Source organism: Moschus berezovskii, chromosome 5 (genome assembly GCF_049115385.1).
Source record: "Moschus berezovskii isolate FMDL1 chromosome 5, NW_MosBer_1.0, whole genome shotgun sequence".
NCBI lineage: Eukaryota > Metazoa > Chordata > Mammalia > Artiodactyla > Moschidae > Moschus > Moschus berezovskii.
The window spans coordinates 114434635-114460154 of NC_142464.1; the positions used below are offsets into that span (position 1 = coordinate 114434635).

The 25520-nt window shown below is 48.6% G+C and overlaps 1 protein-coding gene across 3 annotated transcripts in view; it reads right to left on the reverse strand.

The window, feature by feature from the left end:
* The window catches only part of SLC2A9 (solute carrier family 2 member 9), a 292047-nt gene that overhangs the window by 45968 nt on the left and 220559 nt on the right, over positions 1–25520 (reverse strand). For all 3 annotated transcript variants that reach the window (XM_088836486.1, XM_088836485.1, XM_088836484.1), the window contains exon 12: positions 17182–17309. In XM_088836486.1, coding sequence (XP_088692612.1) covers positions 17182–17309 — 128 coding nt within the window. The remainder of the gene's footprint in view (positions 1–17181; positions 17310–25520) is intronic.

Sequence of the window (25520 nt, forward strand, 5' to 3'; positions counted from 1 at the left end):
AATCATAATTTTATACCATTTCACACAACCAGACTGGCAAGAATGTGAAGTCTGACAATGACACTACCAAGTGCTGATGAGCAACATGAATTTTCAAACCCATGGAAACACGATTGAGACTGTAAATAGCCACAGCTTCTTTGGAGCACCGCTGGGCATGACCAAGTCAAGGCGAGCTGTGTGCATCCTACAACCCAGCAATGACCCTCAGAGTGGATCTGTCCTAGTGAAACAGCAGGACCTTGTGGTCCTTCCCCGCATGTCCTCTGCCGACCTTCTGTCTGTGGAAAACTTTAGTCAAAGAATAAGTTTAATCAGAGAAATGAGAACATGCAGAAATAGGAAAACAGTCAAAGGAGACCAAATAATAATTTACTTATTAAGCACAGTCAGGGACCTTTAGATCCTCAAGGGCTATAGACAATATTCCAAGCCACATCCTGTGAGCTGTCTTACAGATACTGAAACCCTCACAAGGTGGAGAAATTAACTACATGATGACCAGACTATAACTGTGACATAAGCTGCGACTATTCTGAGCATTGGCCTCAAGGAAAAGGAAACCAACTGACCCTGGAACTGAACATTAACTCTACCTACAACAATCAAGATGACTGTCAGAGCTGACTGTACTCTTTCTGCATGTAGCCTACAAAGGCTCTTATCCCCTACTTGTCATGGGGGGCGTTGGTCTTTGGAAAGATGGCTGCCCTCCCCCTCAAGTTGCTGGCATCTAAAATTCAGCAAACTTTCCTTTCTACCAATCTGGCCTGTTCATTGGTTTTTGAGCAGTGATCAGCCAGACTGCCCCTCTCCACGCCCCACCCTTTTGGTAACACTAGAGGTGCACTCTTTGACTTTCTATTAATTAAAAGTTCAGTTCTTCCATTCCACTAGCCACGTGCAGGTCTGAAGGAGTCACACGGCTGGTGTCTCCTGCATTGCATAGCAGATGTCAACATTCCCGTCAGCACGAAACTCTTGTGTGCTGTTCCAGGATGTTCATGATAGCACTATTTCTAGAGCAAGGAAATGGGAACAATGCCAGCGCTCATGGGAAAGGGAAGGGATAAATACACTGGGATACATCACACAAAGGATTCTTAGAGCAGTGAAAAGCAATGACCTGTAGCTGGGCATATGACACAGATGGCACTCAACTGTATATATGGCACAGAAAATACCTTCAGGATGATTCTCTTTGTATAACTATAAAGCCAGGAAGAGCAAAACACTAACTTGTTAGGGGACACATTCATAAAGAGGTCAAACCCTGAAGAAAACCTAGAGAACAATTAGCAAAATCCCTGCTAGCGATTAGAGAGAGGCACCCAGGGGATTAGGCTTCCCTGGTGGCTCAGTAGTAAAGAAACCACCTCCCGATGCCAGAAACACAGGTTCGACCCCTGATGCGGGAAGATCCCCTAAAGAAGGAAATGACAACCCACTCGTATGTTCTTGCTGGGAGAACCCCATGGACAGAGGAGCCTGGCATGCTACAGTCCATGGGGTTGCAAAGGGTCAGACACAACTTAGCAACTGCAACAATGACAACTCAGGGGGCTGAAATGGCTTACATGGGCTAAGTACACTGATTTTTCCCTGATACTTTTATATATGATGCATCCTGTAATTATAATAATACATTTTTCTCTTTGTGTATGTGAATGAAAAATGTTGCCTGCCATATCAGTAAGCAAAGAATGTTGCAGCGATCAAGTCATCACATGAGAGCTGCTCTGATAGTGAGCCCAGAGGGAACTCCGGATAGAAACATAACGCCTCCTGCCATCCAATCATCAGACACTGTAGTCACCCCCCAACAGTATACCCCAAGGAAACTCAGGATGAGAAAACACAGGGTATTGGCCCCAGAAAGACAAGGTGCTCATTAAAGGAATGATTTCAGTGAGCCCAGACTCTTGCATCTTCCCATATATAGAAGAGTGCTAAATTCCTTAACTTGAGATATCTGGTTTTCTTTAATTCATAGCAGTGTTTGGGTGTTCTGACTACTGGTCTTTGTTGCAAAAACTCCTATATATCCTAGCTCCCCCTGCTGCCTCTTTGGAACAGCGTCTCAGGGTGATCTGAGACGCTGAAGTCCTCAGTTTTGCCACCAAATAAAACATAGCTCTCATCGTCGAGGTGGTGCATTCTTTTTCAGTCAACGTGTATATGATGTATTTCATACTCTTTTGCGTATGATGTGTTTCATAACATAATTTAAAAATATAAAGTGTTAGTCGCTCAGTCGTGTCTGACTCAACTACAACCCCATGGATTGTGGCCCGCCAGGCTCCTCTGTCCATGGGATTTTCCAGGCAAGAATACTGGCATGGGTGGCCATTCCCTTCTCCAGGGGATCTTCCCAACTCAGGGATCAAACCCAGGTCTCCCTCATTGCAGACAGATTCTTTACTCTCTAAGCCAACCAGGGAAGCCCATATTTATATTGTGTAATTGAAAGAATCTAAACCCCAAAAGTAATTCACTCATGGTGAACAAGTATCAAAAGGAATTTTACCAAAAGGAAATGCTAAAGCTCAAGTCAGATGCAAGCACTTTAATTAAAAAAAATCTTCCAGGATGCAGAGCTCACCCTCCTAGGTGGTTCAGCTGAGGACAAGTCTGGAAGTGGAAGGAGGATGCTCAGGGTCTCCTGGGAGCCTCAGAGGAAACAAGAGCAGTAGACACAGTAGAACCTCATCAGGTGTAGGAGCTTGGCCCTCTCACCCAGGTAAACTCCCAACTTACCGAAAATAAACTATAGTCACATAGCTTTCTCCAAATAGACCTTTTGTGTTATTACGAATGACCATGAAAATGTTTCATAGTCTTCAATATAGAGAAAAAAAATTTCTTTTGAGAATGCACTCTACCACCAAATTACACTAAAAATGTAAGGCAATTGTGCCAAAGAGCTACTTTCAGGAAAAGATCCTTGAGAGCAAACAGAAATTTCAGCTTTCTCCTCCAGTTTATCAGAATGGTGTGAATACATAGCAGCTCTTTAAAACTGCCTGCTTTCCTGAACAAGGAAGGTAGATATGAAGTAAATGTGCAGGGAACAAAGTTGTGAGCTCTGATAGGTTAGTCCTGGATTCCTCTGTGTATCAGCCTTGTCGTGTGTGGGTAGGGGAGGGCATGGGCACTGCCTAGAAATCTGATCACAAATAGTCACATACTCTAGACGCAACAAAATGATAGCCTGGTGTAATTCTGGGTCCACTTTAGAAGTAGTCATCAATCAGATGATCAAGAGCAAAAGGTGATCTGAGTTAGAATGAAAAATTCCTGCAATAGTGGCTCCATCCTCCAGAAGAACTGGCCAGAACTCTTCCTTACTTTACTTAGAAACCTTCCCTTCCTCTTTCACACTAGGTTCAAGCACGTCCACAAACCCTTCTGAGCATATCCTACTGTTTGCAAGTTGGCGGCACGGCAGATCTCCCTGAGGACAGAAGACACATGTCTGGGTACCAGGAACCCATCACAGTGTCTGGGGTGGGCTCTTTCCATAGGTGGGTTAGTCATGGTGTGTTTAGAACAGTGCCCGGCATCCAGTATAATATGAATGTCGGCTCCCCTCTCTCTCTGTGGTCTCTGCACAATGTAGAGGAGGATGTTTGAGGCTGGACTAGATCAGGTAGAAAAGTGGAAGTCATTCGTGACATCTCCTATCCTCTTAGCAGCTTCTCCCAAAAGTCCTAGTGTGTTTCTTTCTCTCAATGGCTCCTCTATCTAGCCTCCCCTTGACATCTCCACTCTGGGAGTTGAGCCCAGGGGTTGGCAAACTTTTCCTGTAAAGAGCCATCCAGTCTCTATCAGAACCTCTCAGCTCTGCTTTTGTGGGAAGGCAATGGGCGTTGATGAAACACACATGAATGTGCTTGGCTGTGTTCCAATAAAACTTTGTTTACAAACAACTGTCCTTCCTTCACATTGGTTCTTGACCACTCCCACCTCCCACCATACTTCCTGCTGACTCTGTACCTCTTCCTCCAACTTTTCAGCTCCTCACCTGGTGTCCAAGCCCAGCCTGGAGTGTAAGTTCCATGATGGCAGAATCCATGTCCCCTGCTCTCCATTGTACCCACCCCGCCCCACGCCCAGCCCAAGGCAGTGCCCAGCTCATTGTAAGCATTTTCTTAATATAAATATGTTGAATGAGAGGACAAAAGAGTGAAATGGGGGGACTTTTATGGAGATGCATGAAGGTACAAAAGGCGGTCCAAGTTAGATTTTCATAAGGAGACAAAAGCATAATTCTTCTGCTTAGTTTCCATCCCCACCCATGGAGCTGGAACATTGGCTCATTGGTGATTTACAGTGAGCTCTCAGAGGCCTGGAAAACCATTTAAGAATTGATGGGGAGCCAGGTGCCTTACACTTGTAACTCCAATTCTGCAAAGAGCTTTAAAAGGTCAGGCTGTTCGACTTTAATAGCAGAGTGGACCTGAAACACGAGGATGCTTCCAGGGAAGCTAGAAGAGGGGACAGGGATCTTAGGAGTGATTTACTTCTCTGGTGTGGGCTGTGGCTTCCAAGTCACTGGCACGTGCACAGTTAGGGTCTTGGTGGTGCTGTCCAGGCAGCTTTGAGGTAGACACAGCCCCGTGGCTGCCTAATGGGTAGCGTTTCAATTCAACAAGCTCCCTTGGAAGGCACATTAACAACCCTGCTGACATGTCCACTCTCAGCCATGCCCTCATCCCTGGCGTGTCTGCTCCTCGTCCACCTGCTCTCAGAACCAGCACTGCCATGCTGCTGGCCCGCCCAAGACAGACACTGGAAATCACCTTTGACTACTTCCTGCCTCTCTGCCTGTCTTTGCTATAACACAAAGTCTTGATGATGTTACCCTGAAACATCTTTTCTCTTTCTTACAAAGCATACGACTTTTGAGAAATATCGTATGGCAGTCCTTACATGTGGAATCTAAAAAGAAATGACACAAATGAACTTACAAAGCACAAAGAGACTCACAGACTTAGAGAATGAGCTTGTGGTTGCCGAGAGGAAGTGTCTGGGGGGAGAGATAGTTAGGAAGTTGGGGATGGACATGTGCACACTGCTATATTTAAAGTGGGTAAACAGCAAGGACCTACTGTGAGGCACATGGAACTCTGCTCAGTGTTATGCCGCAGCCTGGATGGGAGGAGAGTCTTGGGGAGAATGGATACAGGTATATGTGTGGCTGAGTCCCTTCACTGTTCACCCGCAACTATTACAATATTGTGAACCGTCTATACCCCAGCAGAAAATAAAACGTTTAAATTAAAAATAAAAAAATATACAACTTTTTATCAAGAAAGAATTTGCATATAGTAACCGACTCTGTGGACATGAGTTTGAGTGAACTCCGGGAGTTGGTGATGGATAGGGAGGCCTGGCGTGCTGTGATTCATGGGGTCACGGAGAGTCGGACATGACTGAGCGACTGAACTGACTGAACTGAACTGAACTTGCCCAACCCACTCCAGTATTCTTGCCTGGAGAATCCCATGGACGGAGAAGCCTGGTAGGCTACAGTCCATGGGGTCTCAAAGAGTCGGACACGACTGAGCGACTGAACAGAACGGAATGGAACGGAACTTGCCCAAACCTTAAGTGCAGTGTTGTTGTTGTTTAACCACTAGGTCGTGTCTGACTCTCTGCAACCCCATGGTCTGTAGTCCGCCAGGTTCCTCTGACCATGGGATTTCCCAGGGAAGAGTAATAGATTTGATTACCATTTCCATCTCTAGGGGTTCTTCCCAACCCAAGAATTGAACCCACATCTCCTGCTTTCTCAGGTGGATTCTTTACCACTGAATCACCAGGGAAGTCCCTGTTAAATGCATAGTTCAATGTGTTTGGAGGAAAGTATGCCCAGGTGTAACCAACACCTCTCTGAAGAGGCAGAACACCTCTATTACTCCAGAAACTTCCTTGTGCCATTTTCTAGTCAATTCTCCCCCGCCCCACCCTCACTGAACAACACCATTCTGATTTCTGTCACCTTAGCATCCATTTCTCCTGCCCCTGCCCTGAATCTAGTTCTCAGCAGGCAACTGAAGAAGTGTTTTAAAAGCACAAAATGGATCATGTCTTAAAATCATGAAGTGGCTTCCCAGAATCCTTCGGATAAACCCCAAATCCCTCCCGTGCTTTCAATGCCTTGAGGGATTTGGCCTCAGCTCCCTGTTCTCGCTCAGAATGACCTGCAATCCTCTCTTTTCCTCGGATGCTCCGTGCCTGCTCAAGGCTTCTGCTAACATCTTCTTCCATCTCCCTGCCAGGCATCGCCTCCCTCCCCACTGGTCCACGCATGCGCTTCCTCAGTCTTAGCTTGAGAGGTCCTTACACTGGTCAGCCCAGTTAAGCCCTTCATTTTACATCCTCCCGTGAAACTCATGTTTCCCATGAGTCACGTCTGTTCTTCCTGAGATGTCAGGGCAGCTTGTGCCTCCCTGTTCACTTCCCTGTCTCTAGGTCTCAGTATGAAGCCGGCACTTGCAGGGGCTGAGCGGGTGAAAGATGCTCTCTCCCTGGGAAGAGTACCTGGCCCATCCAGAGAGGCTGGGGCAGCTTCTCTTCCTCTTGGAGCCCACCATCCCAGATCAGCATCAGCTTTCCTCCTCACTTTGCATAGGCATTTGGGACATGACCTAATATTTTCCAAGTTGAAAAGAATCATCTTCTCCCCTCCGGATTTTGTTGAACTCAAAAGGAATTTTTTAACTCCAGTGGAATCCAGCAGGCATACATTTGCATGCAATTTTCTCCCAGCCAGAAAATACTGATGCTAATGGCAGAGGCCAAGTCATCTGGAGGCATTTACAACTGATGACCCAAGGGACCCAAGGATGCTGACCACAGCAAAGGTTCAGAGGGGAAGGCAGTCTAGTACTTTCCTAAGGGATCAAGGGAGCCTGGCCCAGTCCATCTAGAGCACTTTGCAGGAGAGGAGGGAAAGAGGAAGGAGGGGGAGAAGGCAGGTTTGGGAGGCCACGTGTCCCGATGGCTCAGCTAGTAAGGGATGGTGCACGGTTCCCGTGTTAATCATGGTTGATCTTTCTGTTCTGTCTCCTCTTCCCAGGTGATCCTAAGATCTCACGGCAGGAAACAGCCTTCCCCTAGTGATCACGGCAGCAACTGTCCCTTAGCATCTGTGCTGAAGCCTTGATTTTGTCTCTTATCCTTCGGAGAGCCCTGCTGCAAAAGTGTGGGCAGTTCTCTTGTTTTACAGATATGAAAATCATGGCTTAGAGGGCAACCAAAGTTGGACAAAGTCTGACCAGCCTGCTCTTTACCAAACTTTGCTGTTGTTTGGTCACTATCATCTCTGACTCTTGGTGATCCCATGGGCTGCAGTGTGCCAGGCTTCCAAACTGCTGAGCTGCAAAGCCAGGATTCAAGGTCAGGTTGTCAGACCGCAGTGTCTGTGTGGTTTCTTCTTGTTTCTCATTTGTACCTGGAGAGTGGCCAAGATGGCATCGAAAGACCCTGAGCTCACCTCCATTTAGGATGACACCAAAGCCATAACTATCTGCAGGGCAACCATCAATGCAAAAGCCGGGAACTTACCAGAAAAGATCTTCTACAACAAAGACATAAAGAAGGAACCACAATGAGACAGGTAGGAGGGGTGAACCCACGATGTGATTATCTGTACCTAAATAGTACCTGGCACATAAGGGCAATGAGAACAACCACCAATCACAGCAGCTGCTGCTAAGTCACTTCAGTCGTGTCCGATTCTTTGTGACCCCATAGATGGAAGCCCACCAGGCTCCCCCGTCCCAGGGATTCTCCAGGCAAGAACACTGGAGTGGGTTGCCATTTCCTCCTTCAATGTGTGAAAGTGAAAAGTAAAAGTGAAGTCGCTCGGTCGTGTCCGACCCTTAGCGACCCCACGGACTGCAGCCTATCAGGCTCCTCCATCCATGGGATTTTCTAGGCAAGAGTACTGGAGTGGCTTGCCATTGCCTTCTCCGACCATAGCAGCTGCTGCTGCTGCTGCTGCTGCTAAGTCACTTCAGTCATGTCCGACTCTGTGTGACCCCATAGACGGAAGCCCACCAGGCTCCCCCGTCCCTGGGATTCTCCAGGCAAGAACACTGGAGTGGGTTGCCATTTCCTTCTCCAATGTGTGAAAGTGAAAAGGGAAAGTGAAGTCGCTCAGTCGTGTCCAACCCTTAGCAACCCCACGGACTGCAGCCTATCAGGCTCCTCCATCCATGGGATTTTCTAGGCAAGAGTACTGGAGTGGCTTGCCATTGCCTTCTCCGACCATAGCAGCTACCACTTACTAAACCTCGAGTAGGAAATGCTACCCATTCCAGTATTCTTTTCTGAAAAATCTATGGACAGAGGAGTCTGGCAGGCTACAATCAATGGAGTCACAAAGAGTTGGACACGACTGAGCGACTGAGCATGCATATGATTTGTGCAATGAAGTTCTATCCCCCAGTACCTCAGAGGGACTGTATCTGGAGACAGGGTCTTTAGGAGGTGATAAGGGAAAATGATGTCATATAGGTGGGCCCTGATCCATGGTGATTTGTTTTCTTATAAGAAGAGGCACGCCCAGAAGGAAGACCATGTGAGGACACAGGGAGAAGACAGCTGTCTGCAGGCCTCAGGAGAGGAGCGAGGCCTCAGAAGAAATCAACCTTGCAAAAGCCTTTGTTGCAGGTGTGAGAGAACAATTCTGTTGTTTAAGGGCCCCCAGTCTGTGGAACTTTGTTATGGCAGCCCCAGGAAGTGAATACAGTGGCTCTTGATTATGGCTGACATGGCTCCCAGAAGGGCTCTAGAATGGAAATGGTTCATTCATGGAGACTACAACAAACAGAAGTTGATCCCATGAGAGGGTCCCAGTGGGGTGAGCTGGTGAGTCCTGAATTTTTCCAATGCCTTCGTCATTGCCAGGGGCAGCCCCAAGAACCTGGCTCTCTGCCTTCGCTCCCATCCAGAATGGAAATTTAACCATCGTCTTCCCTGGCTTGGGTCAGGAGGCTGACATTTTCCTAAATCTAAATGCATCCTCCTGACCGGTGTCTCTGTCAGTGTGGCCAGCAGGGCCGTTCAGTTTGAGTCAAAGTCATGCCTTCAAGGTTTCCTGAACAATCCCTGAAAACCCAGAGACCCTGGGGAAGCTCTAGCTGGCAGGAAACTCTGCTTCTACAGTCCACGGAATTCTCCAGACAAGAATTATCTTCACGGGCATAAGGAAACATGTATACTATGATGCCAGGTGAGAAAGGTAAAAACCAAAGCAAAAAAATGGTTCTAATTTTTATAAATATGAAAAATTACCAATATTTGAAGGAAGGTAGGAAACAGCATCATTAACCCAGAACATGAGTGTGTTCACTTCGTTTTCTTTATATTTTCATAGTTTCTACAGTGCACCTGAGCCATTATAATTAGAATTGCGTCATAACTATACAAGGGCTTCCCTGAGAGCTCAGTTGGTAAAGAATCTGCCTGCAATTCAGGAGACCCTAGTTCGATTCCTGGGTCAGGAAGATCCCTTGGAGAAGGGATAGGCTACCCACTCCAGCATTCGTGGGCCTCCCTTGTGGCTCAGCTGGTAAAGAATCTGCCTGCAGTGTGGAATACCTGGGTTCGATCCCTGGACTGGGAAGATCCCCTGGAGAAGGGAAAGGCAACCCACTCCAGTATTCTGGCCTAGAGAATTCCATGGACTGTATAGTCCATGGGGTCGCAAAGAATTGGACAGGACTGAGCAACTTTCACTTTCACTTTTCCTATCTATCATCTATCTTCCTATCAATTCTCTTCTGTTATATTTTTGGTGAAAATCTGTACTGTAGATTTATGTCTGTGTTTTAAATTTACATAAACAGACCGGGCTACAGACTCCACTTGGTGCTTTACTTCTTTCAGCACTGGGTTTAGATTCACACATCTTGTTGATCAAGATTTAGTTCACTGTTTTTCACTGCAGCATAACTGTTTGGTACCACATACCTACTATGCTTTATTTATGCTTTCCCCAAGGTGTGGCTACTCAGGTTACCTTTCATCCCTCATTGCCACAGATAGTACTGTAGTTAATATCCCTGTATAGTCTATCTTATGTACCTTTGCAAAAATCTCTGGGTAGAGTTTGGGTCACAGGATATATGGATACTTAATATTAATTGGGCTTCCCAGGTGGCACTAGTGGTAAAGAACTTGGCCTCCAATGCAGGAGACACAAGAGACGTGGGTTCAATTTCTGGGTCGGGAAGATCCCCTGGAGGGGGAAATGGCAACCCACTCCAGCACTATTTCCTGGAGAATTCCATGGACAGAGGAGCCTGACAGGCTACAGTCTATGAGGCTGCAAAGAGTCGGACACGACTGGGCGACAAAGCAATATGACTGATTGGCAGTGGAGTGCTCCACCAGTGCATGAGGGCTCCCATTTCCTTAGGTCTCTGCCAACACTTGGTATTCTCCAAGTGTCTAATTTTGACAACTGGGCAAATACACAGGGGTATGTTATTAGGGTAGTTTGCCTTTCTTTGATTTAAATAAGTTGCTTCTCTTCCCCTGTGTTACCATTTAGGCTTCTTGTCTGGGAACTGCCCTTTCCTATTTCTGTCCCCTGTCCTAGAGGGACTCATGCTCTTTTATTGTTGACTTGCAGGAGGTCCTTCCTACTCTAAGTACTAATCCCTGATCAGTTCAGAGGTCACACATGGCTTCCGTCATCCTCTATAGAACCCTTGACCTTGCCATTCCTCATTGGCTGGAAACACCCCTCCACCCTGCTCATTTTTGATCTAATTGGACCTCTCCCTTCTCTCCCCACTGTTTGTGCTGTTAGGGGTCTTGTTCATCCCCAGCCTGGGTCACAGAGATACCTTCCTACTTTGTCCTCTGTTTGATTTTTAGTTTCACTTTTTCACATTTGGTTCTTGAATCCATCTGGAATCATTTTACACATTTCATCTATTTAGTCCTGGCTCCTTCTTTTTAAGTTTGAAAGTTTTTACTTACACAAAGGGTTCAATGGAGAGAACTATTAAAAAAAAGTTGCTGACCTATAAAATGCCCTCCCTCTAAATAGAAAGGAAGAAGGGACCAAATATTTTTGGAAGGCTCTGTGCTTTGGAACTTCTGAACTGTGGAGCCAGGGTCACAGCAATGGACATTCTGCCTGGGAACAAATTGACAACCAGCACAGCACTAACGGGCAACTGGGAAAGGGAAGGAATGAGCTGGGCTGAAGGTCAAGTTTAAGGAGGAAAGAAGGCCTGCCATCAGGTGGGTCTCTCAAGAAGCCCTTGTTTTATGGATAAAATCTTCTGATGATGATGCCAATGGCAGTGCTGAAATCATAGAAATCTTCTGTGGACCAGTTCAGAGGTGTCTGAGTTCAACTTTGAAGGCAGAGCTGCTGATTGGCTAACATTGGTCTGTAACCACAGGTGATGAAGACCAAGGATGTGAGATTGGTACCGACGGCAAAATGACTGGCTGTCCGTCCAGCCGGGGCGATGCATCTGGGCCAGGTGCTGTCTTATGTAAGATCCTCCTCCCCACTCTGCAAAGTGGATTTACTCTGCTCCTGACTGCTCTCCCCACCCCATCCCCATCCTCTTGCCATCATCCTAATCCGACCCTGAGCACCATTTGTCCTGCAGCTGACAGATAACCCCAGCTGCCAGTTCTCCTTGCCCACAAGCTGTTCTCTACCCGCTCAATCCAGCCTCCAGGCAGCCAGGATGAATCCCGAATGGTGAATACTGCGTGGTCTCTATCGTTGTTTCCTAAATATTTGCATGGCCGATTCTCAACAGCAGTTACACATTAGAATCACCTGGAACACTTGAAAAATACTGATAATTCCAACCCCTCCCCTCCCCTCCCCCAAACTGATTCAGAATCTTGGTGGCAGGTCCCAAGCATTAATCATTTTCTTATGCACCCTTCCCCCTGACCCACGGATCTCATGTTTCTGGAGCTGAGAACCCCTGGTCTACAGGATCAAGGGCAAGTTTTCTAGCAAAGCGTTCAAGGTCTAGTAGGGTCTACCAGGCATTTACTGAAGAAATATCAGATGCCTGACACAAAGACCTGGCATGCAATTACTATTTGTAGTTAGTATATGAATATCCATTCTGTTTCCTGCTACTAAGTGTGTCCAGGCCCTTTTGTAATCTACCAGGAGCCCTACTACCCCAGAACTGGCATTGCCTGACTCCTCCTAGGGGTCTCAGGGCCACCCTGTGCTCACCCTAGGGGCAGCAGTCAGGGACTCAGCATCACATCCACCAGGTTTCTGGGTACCTTCGACAGTGTGTTCAAGCCTGGCTTCCAAAACCCACCTGTACTTGTTGTCATCAACTATGCAACACCTTGACTTTGGCTCAGGGAGACTGCTTTGGGACTTCTGGCCTTCACAGCTAGAAGAGAGTAGATTTCTATTGTTTTAAGCCACCCAGATTGTGTTAATTTGTTACAGCAGTCCCGGGAAAGGCACACACTCCCCATTCCTCAACTCTGTGTTACCACTTTGCTGAGGTCCCACCTGCTGAAACTCATCCACCTGTCTGCACCTTTGTCATCCCCGCCCATGGCCTGTCCTCCGCTGTGACCTGTGTGTAATAAAACTCTGCAAGCATTGTGATATCCTCTCACAGTCACCCTAGGAGGAGGCTCTGTTATCATCCTCCATACACAGATGGGGAACAGAGGTCTGGAGAAACCCCAGCTTAGACTGCATATCAGCAGAGCAGGGACTCGAACCCAGGTCCTCTGATGACAAGTCCTGAGCCCTCAAACTGTTTGCAGGCTTACTAAGTGCTACAAGAAGAGCTCCTATAGTTGCAGCTATCTTGCTGGGGAGCAGGTTAGGAAGATCCAAGGAGTGATTGCCCCGGCCTCTCAGCATGCAGACGCATCAGGCAGCTGGGAGCCCAGGAGCTCGTGGTGATGAGCAGGTCTGCTCTGCAGGCTGACAAGAACCAGTGTCCATCTCAGTGCTGGGGAGGGTGGCCTCCAGGCGCTGTGCCAGAGGCTTGACGCTGGATTCCTCAGGTCAATAAGGGGGGTAGCTGTGCCTGCTCTGACCACTAGCTTCTACCCTGAATCGGTTCCCCCAAACAATGTGCTGGAGGAATTTGATCAGACCAAACCCACGATCATTCAGACCCTTTGTTGTTGTCATTTGCTCAGCCCTGTCCAACTCTTTGTGACCCCATGGGCTGTAGCCCGCCAGGCTCCTCTGTCCATGCGGATTTCCAGGCAAGAATACTGGAGTGGGTAGCCATTTCCTACTCCAGGGCATCTTCCCAATTCAGATATCAAACCAGCGTCTCCTGAATTGCAAGCAGATTCTTTACCTCTGAGTCTCCAGGGAAGCTCTTAGAGCCCTTGATGGTGTCATTTTCAAGCCTGTGTTAGCACCTTTCACCCTCTGCATGGGAGACATTGGTGAAGATGTGTGACTCTTGGTGGATATTGTAGAGTCCAGTGGTCAGGAATGCACACCCTGGAGGTGCAAGGGTTTCAGTTCCACCTCTGCCACTCATTATGTTAGCTGGGCGACCCTGGCTAAGTGACTTAACCTTTGCATGTACCCATTTGTCCGTCTGTGAAATGAGGCTGTAGTGGCACTTGCCGCACACGGCTGATGGAGGATTAAATGAATTACAATACGTACAGAGCATAGTAATTCTTGATCTATGTCAGCTCTGACTGTCAGTCTGGCTGGTTTCCTACTCTGTTAGTGTCCTCTGGCTGCTGTAACAAATTATCACACACGCGGTGGCTTGAAACAACAGAAATGCATGCTCTCCCAGCTCTGGAGGCCGGAGTCTGAAATCAGTGTCACTGGTGTTAGCAGGGCCACGTTCAAGTGTGTCCTGTGCCCGTCGTGGGGTCCTTGATAGACGTTACCTCTCAGTTAGCCATTCATTTGGTTGTGACCAGACCTCGGGCTACACACCTGTATACAACATGGCTTAGGGCCTGGCCTGCAGGCTTTGGTCACCTTGTTCTGGAGATAGACACAGAGGTTCACCTTCATAGACCCATCGTCTTGGCCTGTACAATGGGGTGGGCTATAAGGATTAGGTGTGTAATGATGAGCTTGCCCACCTCTGGGGGCCCTGAGACCCTTGTGCTTAGCAGACTCCAAGTAAAGGCTTGTTGATTGCCTGGCAGAGTTGCATTTAGGGCATTCAGGAAGGGGGTGTCCTCTGCCTACACTGAGATGGACCACGTCCTCACAAGCTTCTTGTTTTCCAGGAGACCCCACTGCCAGCTTTTCATGACAGGCTACGCTGACCCAGTGGGCTTCTGCAAAGAGGGTCCTGCAGTTGGAATTCCTCCCTGGGCTCCTCCAGATCACCTCCCTCCATTCCCTGAATGGCTACAAACATTGCCCAGCAAGGTCAAGGTGAAGGTCAGGTGGTCCTTCTCTGATGTGGGACCCATGTCTCTCTCCAGCTCTAGCCCCAAATGTCAAAGGCAGTGACGCAACCTGAGCCCAATGCCTCCCAGGGAATGGATCAGAGACTTGTCTTCCAGGCCTTCCCAGCCCTGTCTTTCTTTGCCAGCCCCTGTACTTCTCCCTGAACTGCCGCAAGCCCTGAAACCTGAACCTGTAAAGAGTGATTCCCCCAGGCCTCCTGTGACACCTGTACCCTGACTCCTCCGAGAGGAATCAGCCAGTCTGGATGCTCTAAGACGGGAATGCACACGTGTATCACTTGTGCCTGGTGGGGCCTGGCTCTGTGGGTCGGGGGCACCACGTCTGCCCCTGAGCCTTTAAACAAGCTGTGCCCTCCTTCATCTTGTCCCTTACTACTGACCAGGCTCTCAGCATCCCTATGACTTCTCTATGAGAGCATCCTGATAGCATCCCGATAATGAAAGCGTCTGCACACGTGGTGACCGTCTTAGTATATGGCTCTTGCAGAAGGGATATTATGGCACTCAAGAGTCCTACTCTGCCCTGGCTCATCACAGAACAGTGACCCAGCATGAACCATGATCCTAGAAACCTCACAGGCTCCCGGGGTTTCCAGCCAGGTGAGCGCCCAGCTGGAACTGAGTCAGTTGGAATGAAGGTGGCCCCCTAACACATCTTCAAAGCCATCAGAAACTGAGTTGTTGTGAAAAGAGTGTGAAACCTGTAAAAACCGTGAAGGGAGAGGAAGGGCAGAAGTCTGTGGCTGTGACTGTGTTCTTACAGATTCTCACCAGCTCCCGGGCCTCAGGCAAGTCTCCTAAACCTGCTGAGCCTGACTTCCCTCCTTAAGAAGCAGCCTAGGGCCCTGGTCAGGGAAGGATACAAACTTTCTGGCTCCTCCCCTTCAGGACACTAGGCAGCAAGCATGCATTTCTCCTTAAGTAAGGTGTGGCTGTGTGATTTTCACTCAAGGGAGTTTGCCTGGAACACACATTACTGCCATGCCAAAGTCTTAACCGGCAGGTGTGAGACTGGCCACATCCCCTCCACCTGCCATGGGTCAGTTATTCCACAGGGAGAGGGCTCTGCCAACCATCATCCCTAAAGCTCTGGGGCAGAAAGTGAAGTCGCTCAGTCGTGTCCAACTCTTTGCAACCCCATGGTCCGTAGCCTACCAGGCTCCTTCATCCATGGGATTTTCCAGATAAGAATACTGGAGTGGGTTGCCAGTTCCTTCTCCAGGGGATCTTCCCGACCCAGGGATCAAACTCGGGTCTCCCTCATTGCAGGCAGAATGCTTTACCGTCTGAGCCACCATATGCTAGGAAAATAAAAGCTCCGGGGCAGAATCTGTGCTTAATCTATCAGAAGATGGGGAGCTGTGAGCTGCGAGAGAAACGATTGGAAGAGAATTTTCCCCACAATAATGAATATTTTACTGATGCCCAGCTCTGTTGGCTTGGAACCAAACTGGGAGAAACCATTGAAGGTTTAAAGTCAGTTGAACAGGCAACTTGTTATGCTCTGAGCACGGCCGGACAAACATGCCCCGAGGATGGAGTAGATGGATGTGGATACTCTGGTCCATGGCCTCCCTGTGTAACTTATGTTTCGGAGGTGCAGTGGCTGTAGCTAAGTCAGGATGCTTTACAAGTTACACAGTGGGGCAGCCCTTAACTCTGAGACTGAGAACACAGAGCAGTAGATGAAGAATGTGGAAGAGGAAGCGCGGGCAGGGCAGAGCCACCAGTTTGAATGATGACTTGGAACCTAGGGCTGACTCCGTCTACTCCCTGAACCTCAGCTTCTTTGTAGGATGGAGAGGATGAGAAACCACAGTGCAGGGCTGCCTGAGGGCGTCGTGAATTCATAAAACCTCATACTGGGGGCCTGGTGCAGAGTAACTGCTCTACAGCTGAGCATGCAGGAGTTCCCATCATATGGACCTGCCTGCAGCAGAGTCTGAAATGTGCTGGGCTTGGCACTAGTTAAGGAACAGGCAGAGAATTAATGGAGGGGCTGGGAGGGTTGCATCAAGGCCCCAAAATGGAGGGTGGGTTCTTGCTCAGAGGTTTCTGATGGAGTCTCACCTTCACCAGTGGTGTTACCTGGTCTCTGGGCAGTGGGGAGCCCTGGTGGGCCTTAGAGCAGGGAAGCCTGATCCTCCCTCCTGGAGTGCAGCTGGCCCCTTGCTCTGTGAGGAACACTTGTAAAGGCCTTGTCTTTTGTGTTCCTGGCCCTGGAGAGCTCTCTGATATCATTTATCTCCTCTCTTGCCTTTTGTGCTCCTTTGGTTCCAGCCACACTGGCTTCCTTACACAAAAATAACTTGTATCTATTTCCTGAGTTATCATTCTCCTGTCAATGGTGGTCGCACGTGGGACAATGACCGCCAATACCTGTGGTGATGCTGAAGACAATGAGAATGCTACAGGCATGGCAGGGTGGCATGGGCACTGGAACCAGGACACGGACCTTGTCTCACACCAGGGCAAGTGCATTGCGGGTTTGAGGTTCTTACTGAGGTTTCCCTGCAGACCTTCAGTGATGCAAATCTGCCCCATGACAGCCCTTAGCACTCAAGGGCAACTCCCAAAAGATATAGGAGGGAGAAAGAGGATTAGAGTTTTGGCCAAAGCACATTTCTCCCATCCTCAGGCCAACAGAGTTTCCGTTTGAGAGAGGATCAACCTCTGCGTTATGAATCATCCGTCACTTGGAGGGGATCTCATGACCAAGAGCCCTTTTGTCAGTCTCACCTGAATGAACGGGAAGAGGAGGCCGACGGCGAAGTTGCAGAGCCAGTTGACGGTGCCCACCACGGTAAAGGCAGCTGGCCGCTGGGCTTGCTGGAAGAACTCGCTGGTCAGGATGAAGGGAATGCCACCTACAACCAGAGCCAGGGGGTGGGTTAATCACCCCAGAGAGGTCTGGCCACCAGCACCCATCTCTATTTGGCAGGGGAGCCCTTCCCAGTAAGAGGCAGCTCTGCCTGGGAGAGTGACACCTTTGGGGATGAGTGTTGGAATTATAGCCTGTAACCCCTAAAGACACACAGACCATTTCTCTGACCTGGTCCTCCCAAATGAGAGGTGATTCGTCTTCTAGGCTCTCCCATCTCAGTTTGGGAAATACTAGGTTGGACTTCCCAGGTGGCAATAGGGGTAAAGAACCTGCCTGCCAATACAGGAGACATGAGAGACTCGGGTCCGATCTCTGGGTTGGGAAGATCTCCTGGAGGAAGGCATGGCAACCCACTCCAGCATTCTGGCCTGGAGAATCCCATGGATAGAGGAGCCTGGCAGGCTACAGTCCATGGGGTCACACAGAGTCAGACATGACTGAAGCAACTTGGCACACTCGCACAGGCTGGATTCACTCATTCCATCAAGATTCAGTGATTATTGGCTGTTCTGGGCCTGGCCCCCAGTCCTGAAGGAAAGTGGTCATGCCCCTGCCCTTCTGAGACTCCCTTATCTGATGGGGGAGAAAGGATGACTTGTTTATTACAAAGGAAGTGAGGGAATGATAACGGATGCAGCATGTGATAAGCACTGGAGTAAATACTCAAGGCAATGGAGAGGGAGGAGACCCACGTTAGCAGTGGTGGGGAGAGCTCTCTGGGCAGGTGATGGTGGAGATACGGCTCGAAGGAGGAGATGCAGCTTGTGAATATTTGGGATGATCATGCTGATGGAAAGATGAAAGGGCAGAGACCCTGAGGGTGAAAAGGATTGAGAAGACTCCCGAGAGTCCCTTGGACTGCAAGGAGATCAAACCAGTCAATCCTAAAGGAAATCAACCCTGAATATTCACTGGAAGGCCTGATGCTGAAGCTCCAAATGCTTTGGCCACCTGGTGCAAAGAGCCTACTCATTGAAAAAGACTCTGATGCTGGAAAAGACTGAGGGCACGAGGAGAAGGGGATGATCCAGGATGAGACAGTTGGGTGGCATCACCGACTCAATGGACATGAATCTGAGCAAGCTCCAGGAGACGGTGATGGACAGGGAGGCCTGGCGTGCTGCAGTCCGTGGGGTCACAAAGGCTCGAATGTGACTAAGCGACTGAAAAACACAAGGTCTATAACAGAGGTTGTCCTGTTTGCATCTTGGGTGGGAATAGAGGAAGGGGATGGGATGGCAAAGGTGAGCAGGGCCAGTTAAGCAGCCTCTGGAGATCAAGGGGAGGGGCTGCCATTGAGGAAAACTGATGAGGGGTTTAAAGGAGGGGTTGGTGTGATCAGTTTGTGTTCTGCAGAGACCACTGCTGTTTGGGGGAAGGACTGGAGGGCACAGAGGTTGATGCAGGAGGCTGTTGGGGCTGGCAGGCGCAGACGATGGTGGTCTAGCAGGTTCGGATGGTGGTGGTGGGAGTGGATGGAAGGGGCTGCTTTGGTTAGTTGCCACCCCATGGATGCAGAGCTTTCAGGGTGAGCATTGCACCCTGAAACCTCAGCACTCATTGTCAGGTTCAACCGAGCAACCCAAGGTCACACAGCCAGGACCAGCTCAAGCCTGTGTCTCTCCAGAACTTTCACTATGACTGCCCCAGCATGCTGCCAGCAAGCCTTGGACTCTGCACCTCAAAAATGACTCAGAACGAACCACCCATGACCCATGCCCTGCCCCTGCCCTGCTAGACTGTGGCCCTCCAGGGAGGCTGGCATCTCCATTGGCCTGGCAGAGTAGACAGGCGACTGATATTTACGTACTTGAAGTAAATGTTCGACATCTGATTTTGAAAAGGTTTGATATACTGTTTGCTACAAAAAGGTGGGCGCTTTATCTTAAAGGTGTCTATCAAAATGGCGTGCAGGAACAATGGTTGCACACTAAAATGTGCTATAACCAGCCTTAGGTCTACGGAGCACGTGTGACTGTGTTGGCAAGTGTGTCACATACCCACTGCCACGGACCTTGCTGCACATCCCAGGGGGCAGTTCACAGCTCTGCTGAAGCCTGAACAGGGCCGAGGGTTGGTGTTTCACCTTCCTGACTTCCCTGGGTTTTTTTTTTTTTTTTTTATTGGAGGCTAATTACTTTACAATATTATATTGGTTGGTTTTGCCATACATTGACATGAATCCGCCCCGGGTGTATATGTGTTCCCCTTCTTGATCCCCCCTCCCACCTCCCTCCTCCCCTTATCCTCCCTCTGGGTTTGTTTTGGAAGCATCTGTGGATAACTTATTAGCACTTCTGCCGCTGGTTTATTAGTTCACGGTGGAGCAGAATATTGACACACCTGCCTCCCTGCACTTTCTTTGTTGTTCAGGGCTGAGGCCACGACTTGTTTACTGGATACGGTGCCTTCTCCCAGCAGAGGACCTAGGACACACCTACAGGTACTCTGTAAAGATTTGCACGGTCAGTGGAGGAGTGGTTAAGACGCCCTGGGTTCACAGGACATCTACATCATGTCTCCTCTCTCTTTCCTTCTCAGGCCTTCAGGCCACCCCTGCAGGACAAATATAAGTAGCCATGAGCAGCCCGCACAGCCCACTGTGCCTATGGGTTTTCATTTCTGTTATTTCCTTCAAACTCCCCAGCCAGAGAAGGTGGTGAGACATGGTGGGTTAGGGCGCTGGTGTCAGTAAGAACTGGAAGGTCTGGGTCCACCAGATCCCTCTAGAATGCAGATCTATCACGAGTGAGGTACGATAGAAGGGACTTAATAGTGGGAGGAGGGGGTTTGTGAGGATTAAATGAACTACTGTGTGCAGTCACTTAGTATAAGTCTGCCCCATGTGAGGTGCTGAATAAATGTTAACTATTCAGTAATCGTTAGCTACTAGAATAATAGTTTTAAACTCATCTGCATTATTTCCTCCCATTTTATGAGCTAATTGTAACTCAAAGAAGGGGCATGACTAGCCCAAGTTCTAGTGACAGAGTGATAATGGTGCTGGTGACAGGGGCGATGGTGATGATGGTGATGATGCTGCTGGTGGTGATAACGATGCTAAAAATGCGGTGGTGGTGATGACGATAATGATGCTGGTGATGATGGTGGTGATGAAGGCAGACATAATGGTACTGCTGCAGCTGCTGAATGATGGTGGTGGTAACTGTGGCCGGCATTGGGAAAAGCATTTGAGTCTGATGCTAGGAGGGATTGGGGGCGGGAGGAGACGGGGACGACCGAGAATGAGATGGCTGGATGGCATCACCGACTCTGTGGACATGAGTTTGAGTGAACTCCGGGAGTTGGTGATGGACAGGGAGGCCTGGCGTGCTGTGATTCATGGGGTCGCGGAGAGTTGGACACGACTGAGCGACTGAACTGAACTGAACTGAACTGATCACTACTATGTGATCGTAGGATTCCCTGGTGGCTCAGATGGTAAAGAGTCCGCCTGCAAAGGGGAAGACCCAGGTTCAGTCCTTGGGTCGGGAAGATCCCCTGGAGAAGGAAATAGCAACCCACTCCAGTATTCTTGCCTGGGAAATCCCATGGATGGAGGAGCCTGCTGAGTTTTAGTCCATAGGGTCGCAAAGAGTCGGACACGAGTGATCGACTTCGACTTTCACTTTTTTTTCACTGTGTGGTAGTATCACATGATAGTTAGAGCTTGGCCAGGCATATCACACAGAGGTTAGTGCGTGGGCTGGGATGTAATTACGGTTAAGGGCCCTGGGCGGCACACGGCACTCAGCTCCTGTGTTTCTGGCTCAGCTATTGCGACAGCCAAGTTTTCTTGGACAACTGAGCCCTGGTGTCCACCACGAGGAGCCGTCTGACACGGGTCTAGTCTCACGGCCTTTCTCCTGCAGGACACAAATCTGATTCAATTCCCACGTCTCTATCTACTGGCTCTGTGGCCACGTGAGTGAGTGAAAGTCACTCAGTCGTGTCTGACTCTTTGTGACCCCATGGACTGTAGTCCCGTCAGGCTCCTCTGTCCATGGTATTCTCCAGGCAAGAGTACTGGAGGTAAGGACATCCATGGCTCTCAGTTTTCACATCTATGAAATGGTGATAAGACTAGTTCCTACCCCTTAGCATTGTTTTGAGGATCAGATGCAGCTTAGCAATGTGTGTCTGTCCTGTTATTTACGCTCCTGGCAAGCTTCTCTAAACATTTTCTTTGGTTCCCTTCCTCCGCCTCTGCTGTTTCCTAGCTCTTTCCAGGTACCTGAGAAAAATCTCAATTTCTACATAAAAGAAATAAAAGGCAGCTGTCCAAACTGTCTTATGATTCATAGTCATTAAAATTCTTCAATGGAATGACTATCATCAATTTCAAAAGCCCTTTAAAAGGCCTAGAAATCCCTTTAAAAAGCTCCATCAGTGTGTCCTTAAATCACACAATCCTTTAAACATATTTTCCCCTGGAGTTCCAGCTTTGAAAAATAGCTTATTAAAATTTAAAAATCAAATATAATCACTTTGAAAATTCTTTATGGCTATTCTGCTGTGTTTTTCACTAGGCTTAATCTTGTTTGTCCATTTTCTCACCCACTTTCACGCAATGTTTATGTACCAAGTCCTTTGCTGAGCATTTTCAGAGTCTACTATTTCACATCCTAATCCTCCACTGGACATGTGAGGAGACCACGGCACATTGTAGCAGAATGGCTTGCTCAAGGCAGCGCAAGCTGTAATGATAGTGCATGCCAAGTCGTGTCCGACTCTGTGTGACCTCATGGACTGTAGCCCACCAGGCCCCTCTGTCCATGGGATTCTCCAGGCAAGAATACTGGAGTGGGCTGCCATGCCTTCCTCCAGGGGATCTTCTCAACTCAGGGATAGAACCCACGTCTCTTATGTCTCCTGCATGGGCAGGTGGGTTCTTTACCACTAGTGCCACCTGGGAAGTCAGACCTGGTCCCCAAACCAAGAGTTTCTGATTTGGGGAAAAGATTCTCTCCCTTACTCTTTCCCTAAGAGATGTTAAAGACAGGGCTTCTGAAGAAGTTTGTTTTACGATGGTAAGCACAGCCTGCAGCTTGAGGACAGGGAGCTGGCACCAGAGTCCAGTCAATGCAGGAAGGAGGCTGAATGCTTGGGAAGCTCCTTAGCTTTGAGGCTGCCTGTTCAGCCAGATGGGAGAGGCAGGGCTGTCTTTTTGTCTCTGGGGAGCTTGGATGCCCACACCCTTGTAGCCCTCGCAGAGGCTTGTCCCATCCTGACTCAGTGGGCGCCTCTGGCTCTGCAAACTGCAAGGTGGGAGGTTTGGCCCTCCTCTAAGCCTCAGTTTTCCCACCTATCACCTGAGCATGGGGATGAGGTATTTGAAACCTCGATAAAACATGTTTACTTGGCACATGTAAATTATGACTATGCCAAGGCACCCAGGCTAATGGCTAAGAGCACTGGCTTTGGAGTCAGATAAACTCTCCACTTCCAGCCTATGTGTGTGACCACAGGCAAGTCACATGGCTCTAAATTTTCCTGTCCATTAGATGAGGATAGAGCCATAGTTCCTACCTGTTAGCATCGTGTGGGGATAAAAATGAGACAGGGCTGAGCACTTCCCTGGTGGTTCAGTGGATTAGAGAATCTGCATTGCAAAGTGGGGGACTCAAGTTTGATCCCTGGTTGGGGAAGTAAGATCCCACATGCCTCAGAGCAACAAGAGAGGATCCATGCACAGCAGGGAAAGATCCCACAGGACGCAGCAATGATCCTGCGTGCTTCAGCTAAGACCTGAGCAACCAAATACATAAATACTTACAAAAATGAAAGAAATGAGACAGTGCTTAGCACTGTGTACAATACATCGCAGAGGCTCAATCATATAGACTGCTATAGCTCTTCTTCTCATCATTCACTCACTTAATATATGTTCATTGTGTATTGACTATGAACCAGATGCAGGGGGCTCCCCTGGTAGCTCAGCTGGTAAAGAATCCACTTGCAATGCAGCAGACCCTGGTTCAATTCCTGGGTCGGGAAGATCCCCTGGAGAAGGAAAAGGCTACCCGTTCCAGTATTGTTGGGCTTCCCTGGCGGCTCAGCTGGTAAAGAATCTGCCTGCAATGCAGGAGACCTGGGTTTGAAACCTGGGTCGGGAAGATCCCCTGGAGGAGGGCATGGCACCCACTCCATTATTCTTGCTTGGAGAATCCCCATGGACAGGGGAGCCTTGTGAGTTACATTTCATGGGGTCGCAAAGAGTCTGAGCGAATAAGCACAGCACAGCAGCACAGATTCTGGGATATTGATGGTAAGAAGAAGATTTAACTTCTGATTTCAAAGAGCTGCCAGCATCTGGGGACCCACTAAGTCAAGAAAGCCAAAGCCATCTCAAGACTAACGTTTTCCTGGACCACGCCCCTTCTGAGCAATTTTAACCATAAAGATAGTTCAGGCATTAAGTACTTCCTGTGTGCCAGGCTCTGAAAAAGTTTTCCCTTTGTGGAGTTTTAAATTATTTCAGAAATCAAGTGATAAATGCCATAGGGATATGGCATCAGATGTGGTTGATCATGGGTAAAGAGGAATTACAAGTCACCAGGAATTGTTGGTCTGAACTAAAAGAACAAAGGCAGTTTGCTCCCTTTGTATCCAGAGATGCTGCAAAATTGAATACCACCTGGGGACTTTTCTGGTGGTCCAGTGGCTAAGACCCTGTGCTCCCAGTGCAGGGGGTGTGGGGCCAATCCCCGGTCAGGGAACCAGATATACTATGACTGAGTTTGCATTCTGCAACTAAAGACTCAGCATAGCCAAATAAATAAATAAAATAAAATATAATATTAAAAAATCAGGTACCTCCTATCCAGCCCCACCCCCATGTGCCAGATGGGGAGACTGAGGCCAGAGAGGTGAAGTGTGAGTCTCCACCTTTCAGGATTTCCAAACTAGCCTGTCTGCCATAGTCAATGTCCTTCCTGGGAATTCCCAGCTCCTGCACATGCTGCCTATTCCCACTGCTGGGAATGCCCCCGGATTTGGACACACTTCAGGTAACAAGGGATGCAGCAGCTGGTTTTTCATGGGCTTGGCTCCCAGCTGTTGTTTGTTGTTCAGTCGCTAAGTCGTGTCCAACTCTTTTCGACCCCAAGAGCTGTAGCCTATCAGGCTCCTCTGTCGTCCACTATTTCCTGGAGTTTGCTCAAATTCATGTTCATTGAGTCAGTGATGCTGTCTAACCATCTCATCCTCGGTTGCCCCCTTCTCCTGCCTTCAATCTTTCCCAGCCTCAGGGTATTTATCTTCCAATGAGTTGGCTTTTCACATTAGGTGGCCAAAGTATTGGAATTTCAGCTTCAGCAGCAGTCCTTCCAAAGAATATTCAGGACTGATTTCCTTTAGGATTGACTGGTTTGATCTCCTTGCAGTCCAAGGGACTCTCAAGAATCTTCTCCAGCACCACAGTTCAAAAGCATCAATTCTTTGGCGCTCAGCCTTCTTTATGGTCCAACTCTCATATCGGTCCATGACTATTGGGAAAACCATAGCTTTGACTATACAGACCTTTGTCAGCAAGGTATACGGACCTTTTTAATACACTGTCTAGGTTTGTCATAGCTTTCCTTCCAAGAAGCAAGCATCTTTTAATTTCATGACTTCAGTCACCATCTGTGGTGACTTTGGATCCCCCCAAAATAAAATCTGTCACTGCTTCCACTTTTTCCCATGAAGTGATGGGGCTGGATGCCATAATCTTAGTTTTTTTAATGTTGAGTTTCAAGTCAGCTTTTTCCTTTTTCACTTCTTAGAGGAGGAAATGGCCATCCACTCCAGTATTCCTGCCACGAGAACCCTTGAATAGTATGTGGCTCCTAGTAGGTGATAATATATAAGGAGACCTGGGTTTGAAACCTGGGTCGGGAAGATCCCCTGGAGGAGGGCATGGCACCCACTCCCCTTTCTCCCCTTTCTCCCAGCCTAACCACAGCCCAAGAAGTTAGCCAGCAGAGGTCCTGACCGCAGCCTGTGTTCTCGCTTGTCTAGAGCATATCTCCTAAGGAAAGGGAAGGGAAAGTGAGACTCAGGTGTGAGGTGAACTCGACAGAAGGAGGTGGTCCTGTCCCCACCCCCATTCCTCCCGTGGATGGTGTCATTGTCTCTTCATTCCTGTATTCTTTGCTTGCTTATTATATTCTTTGAGGGCAGATATCTTGTTTCTTTTCCTCCCTGTAGCAAC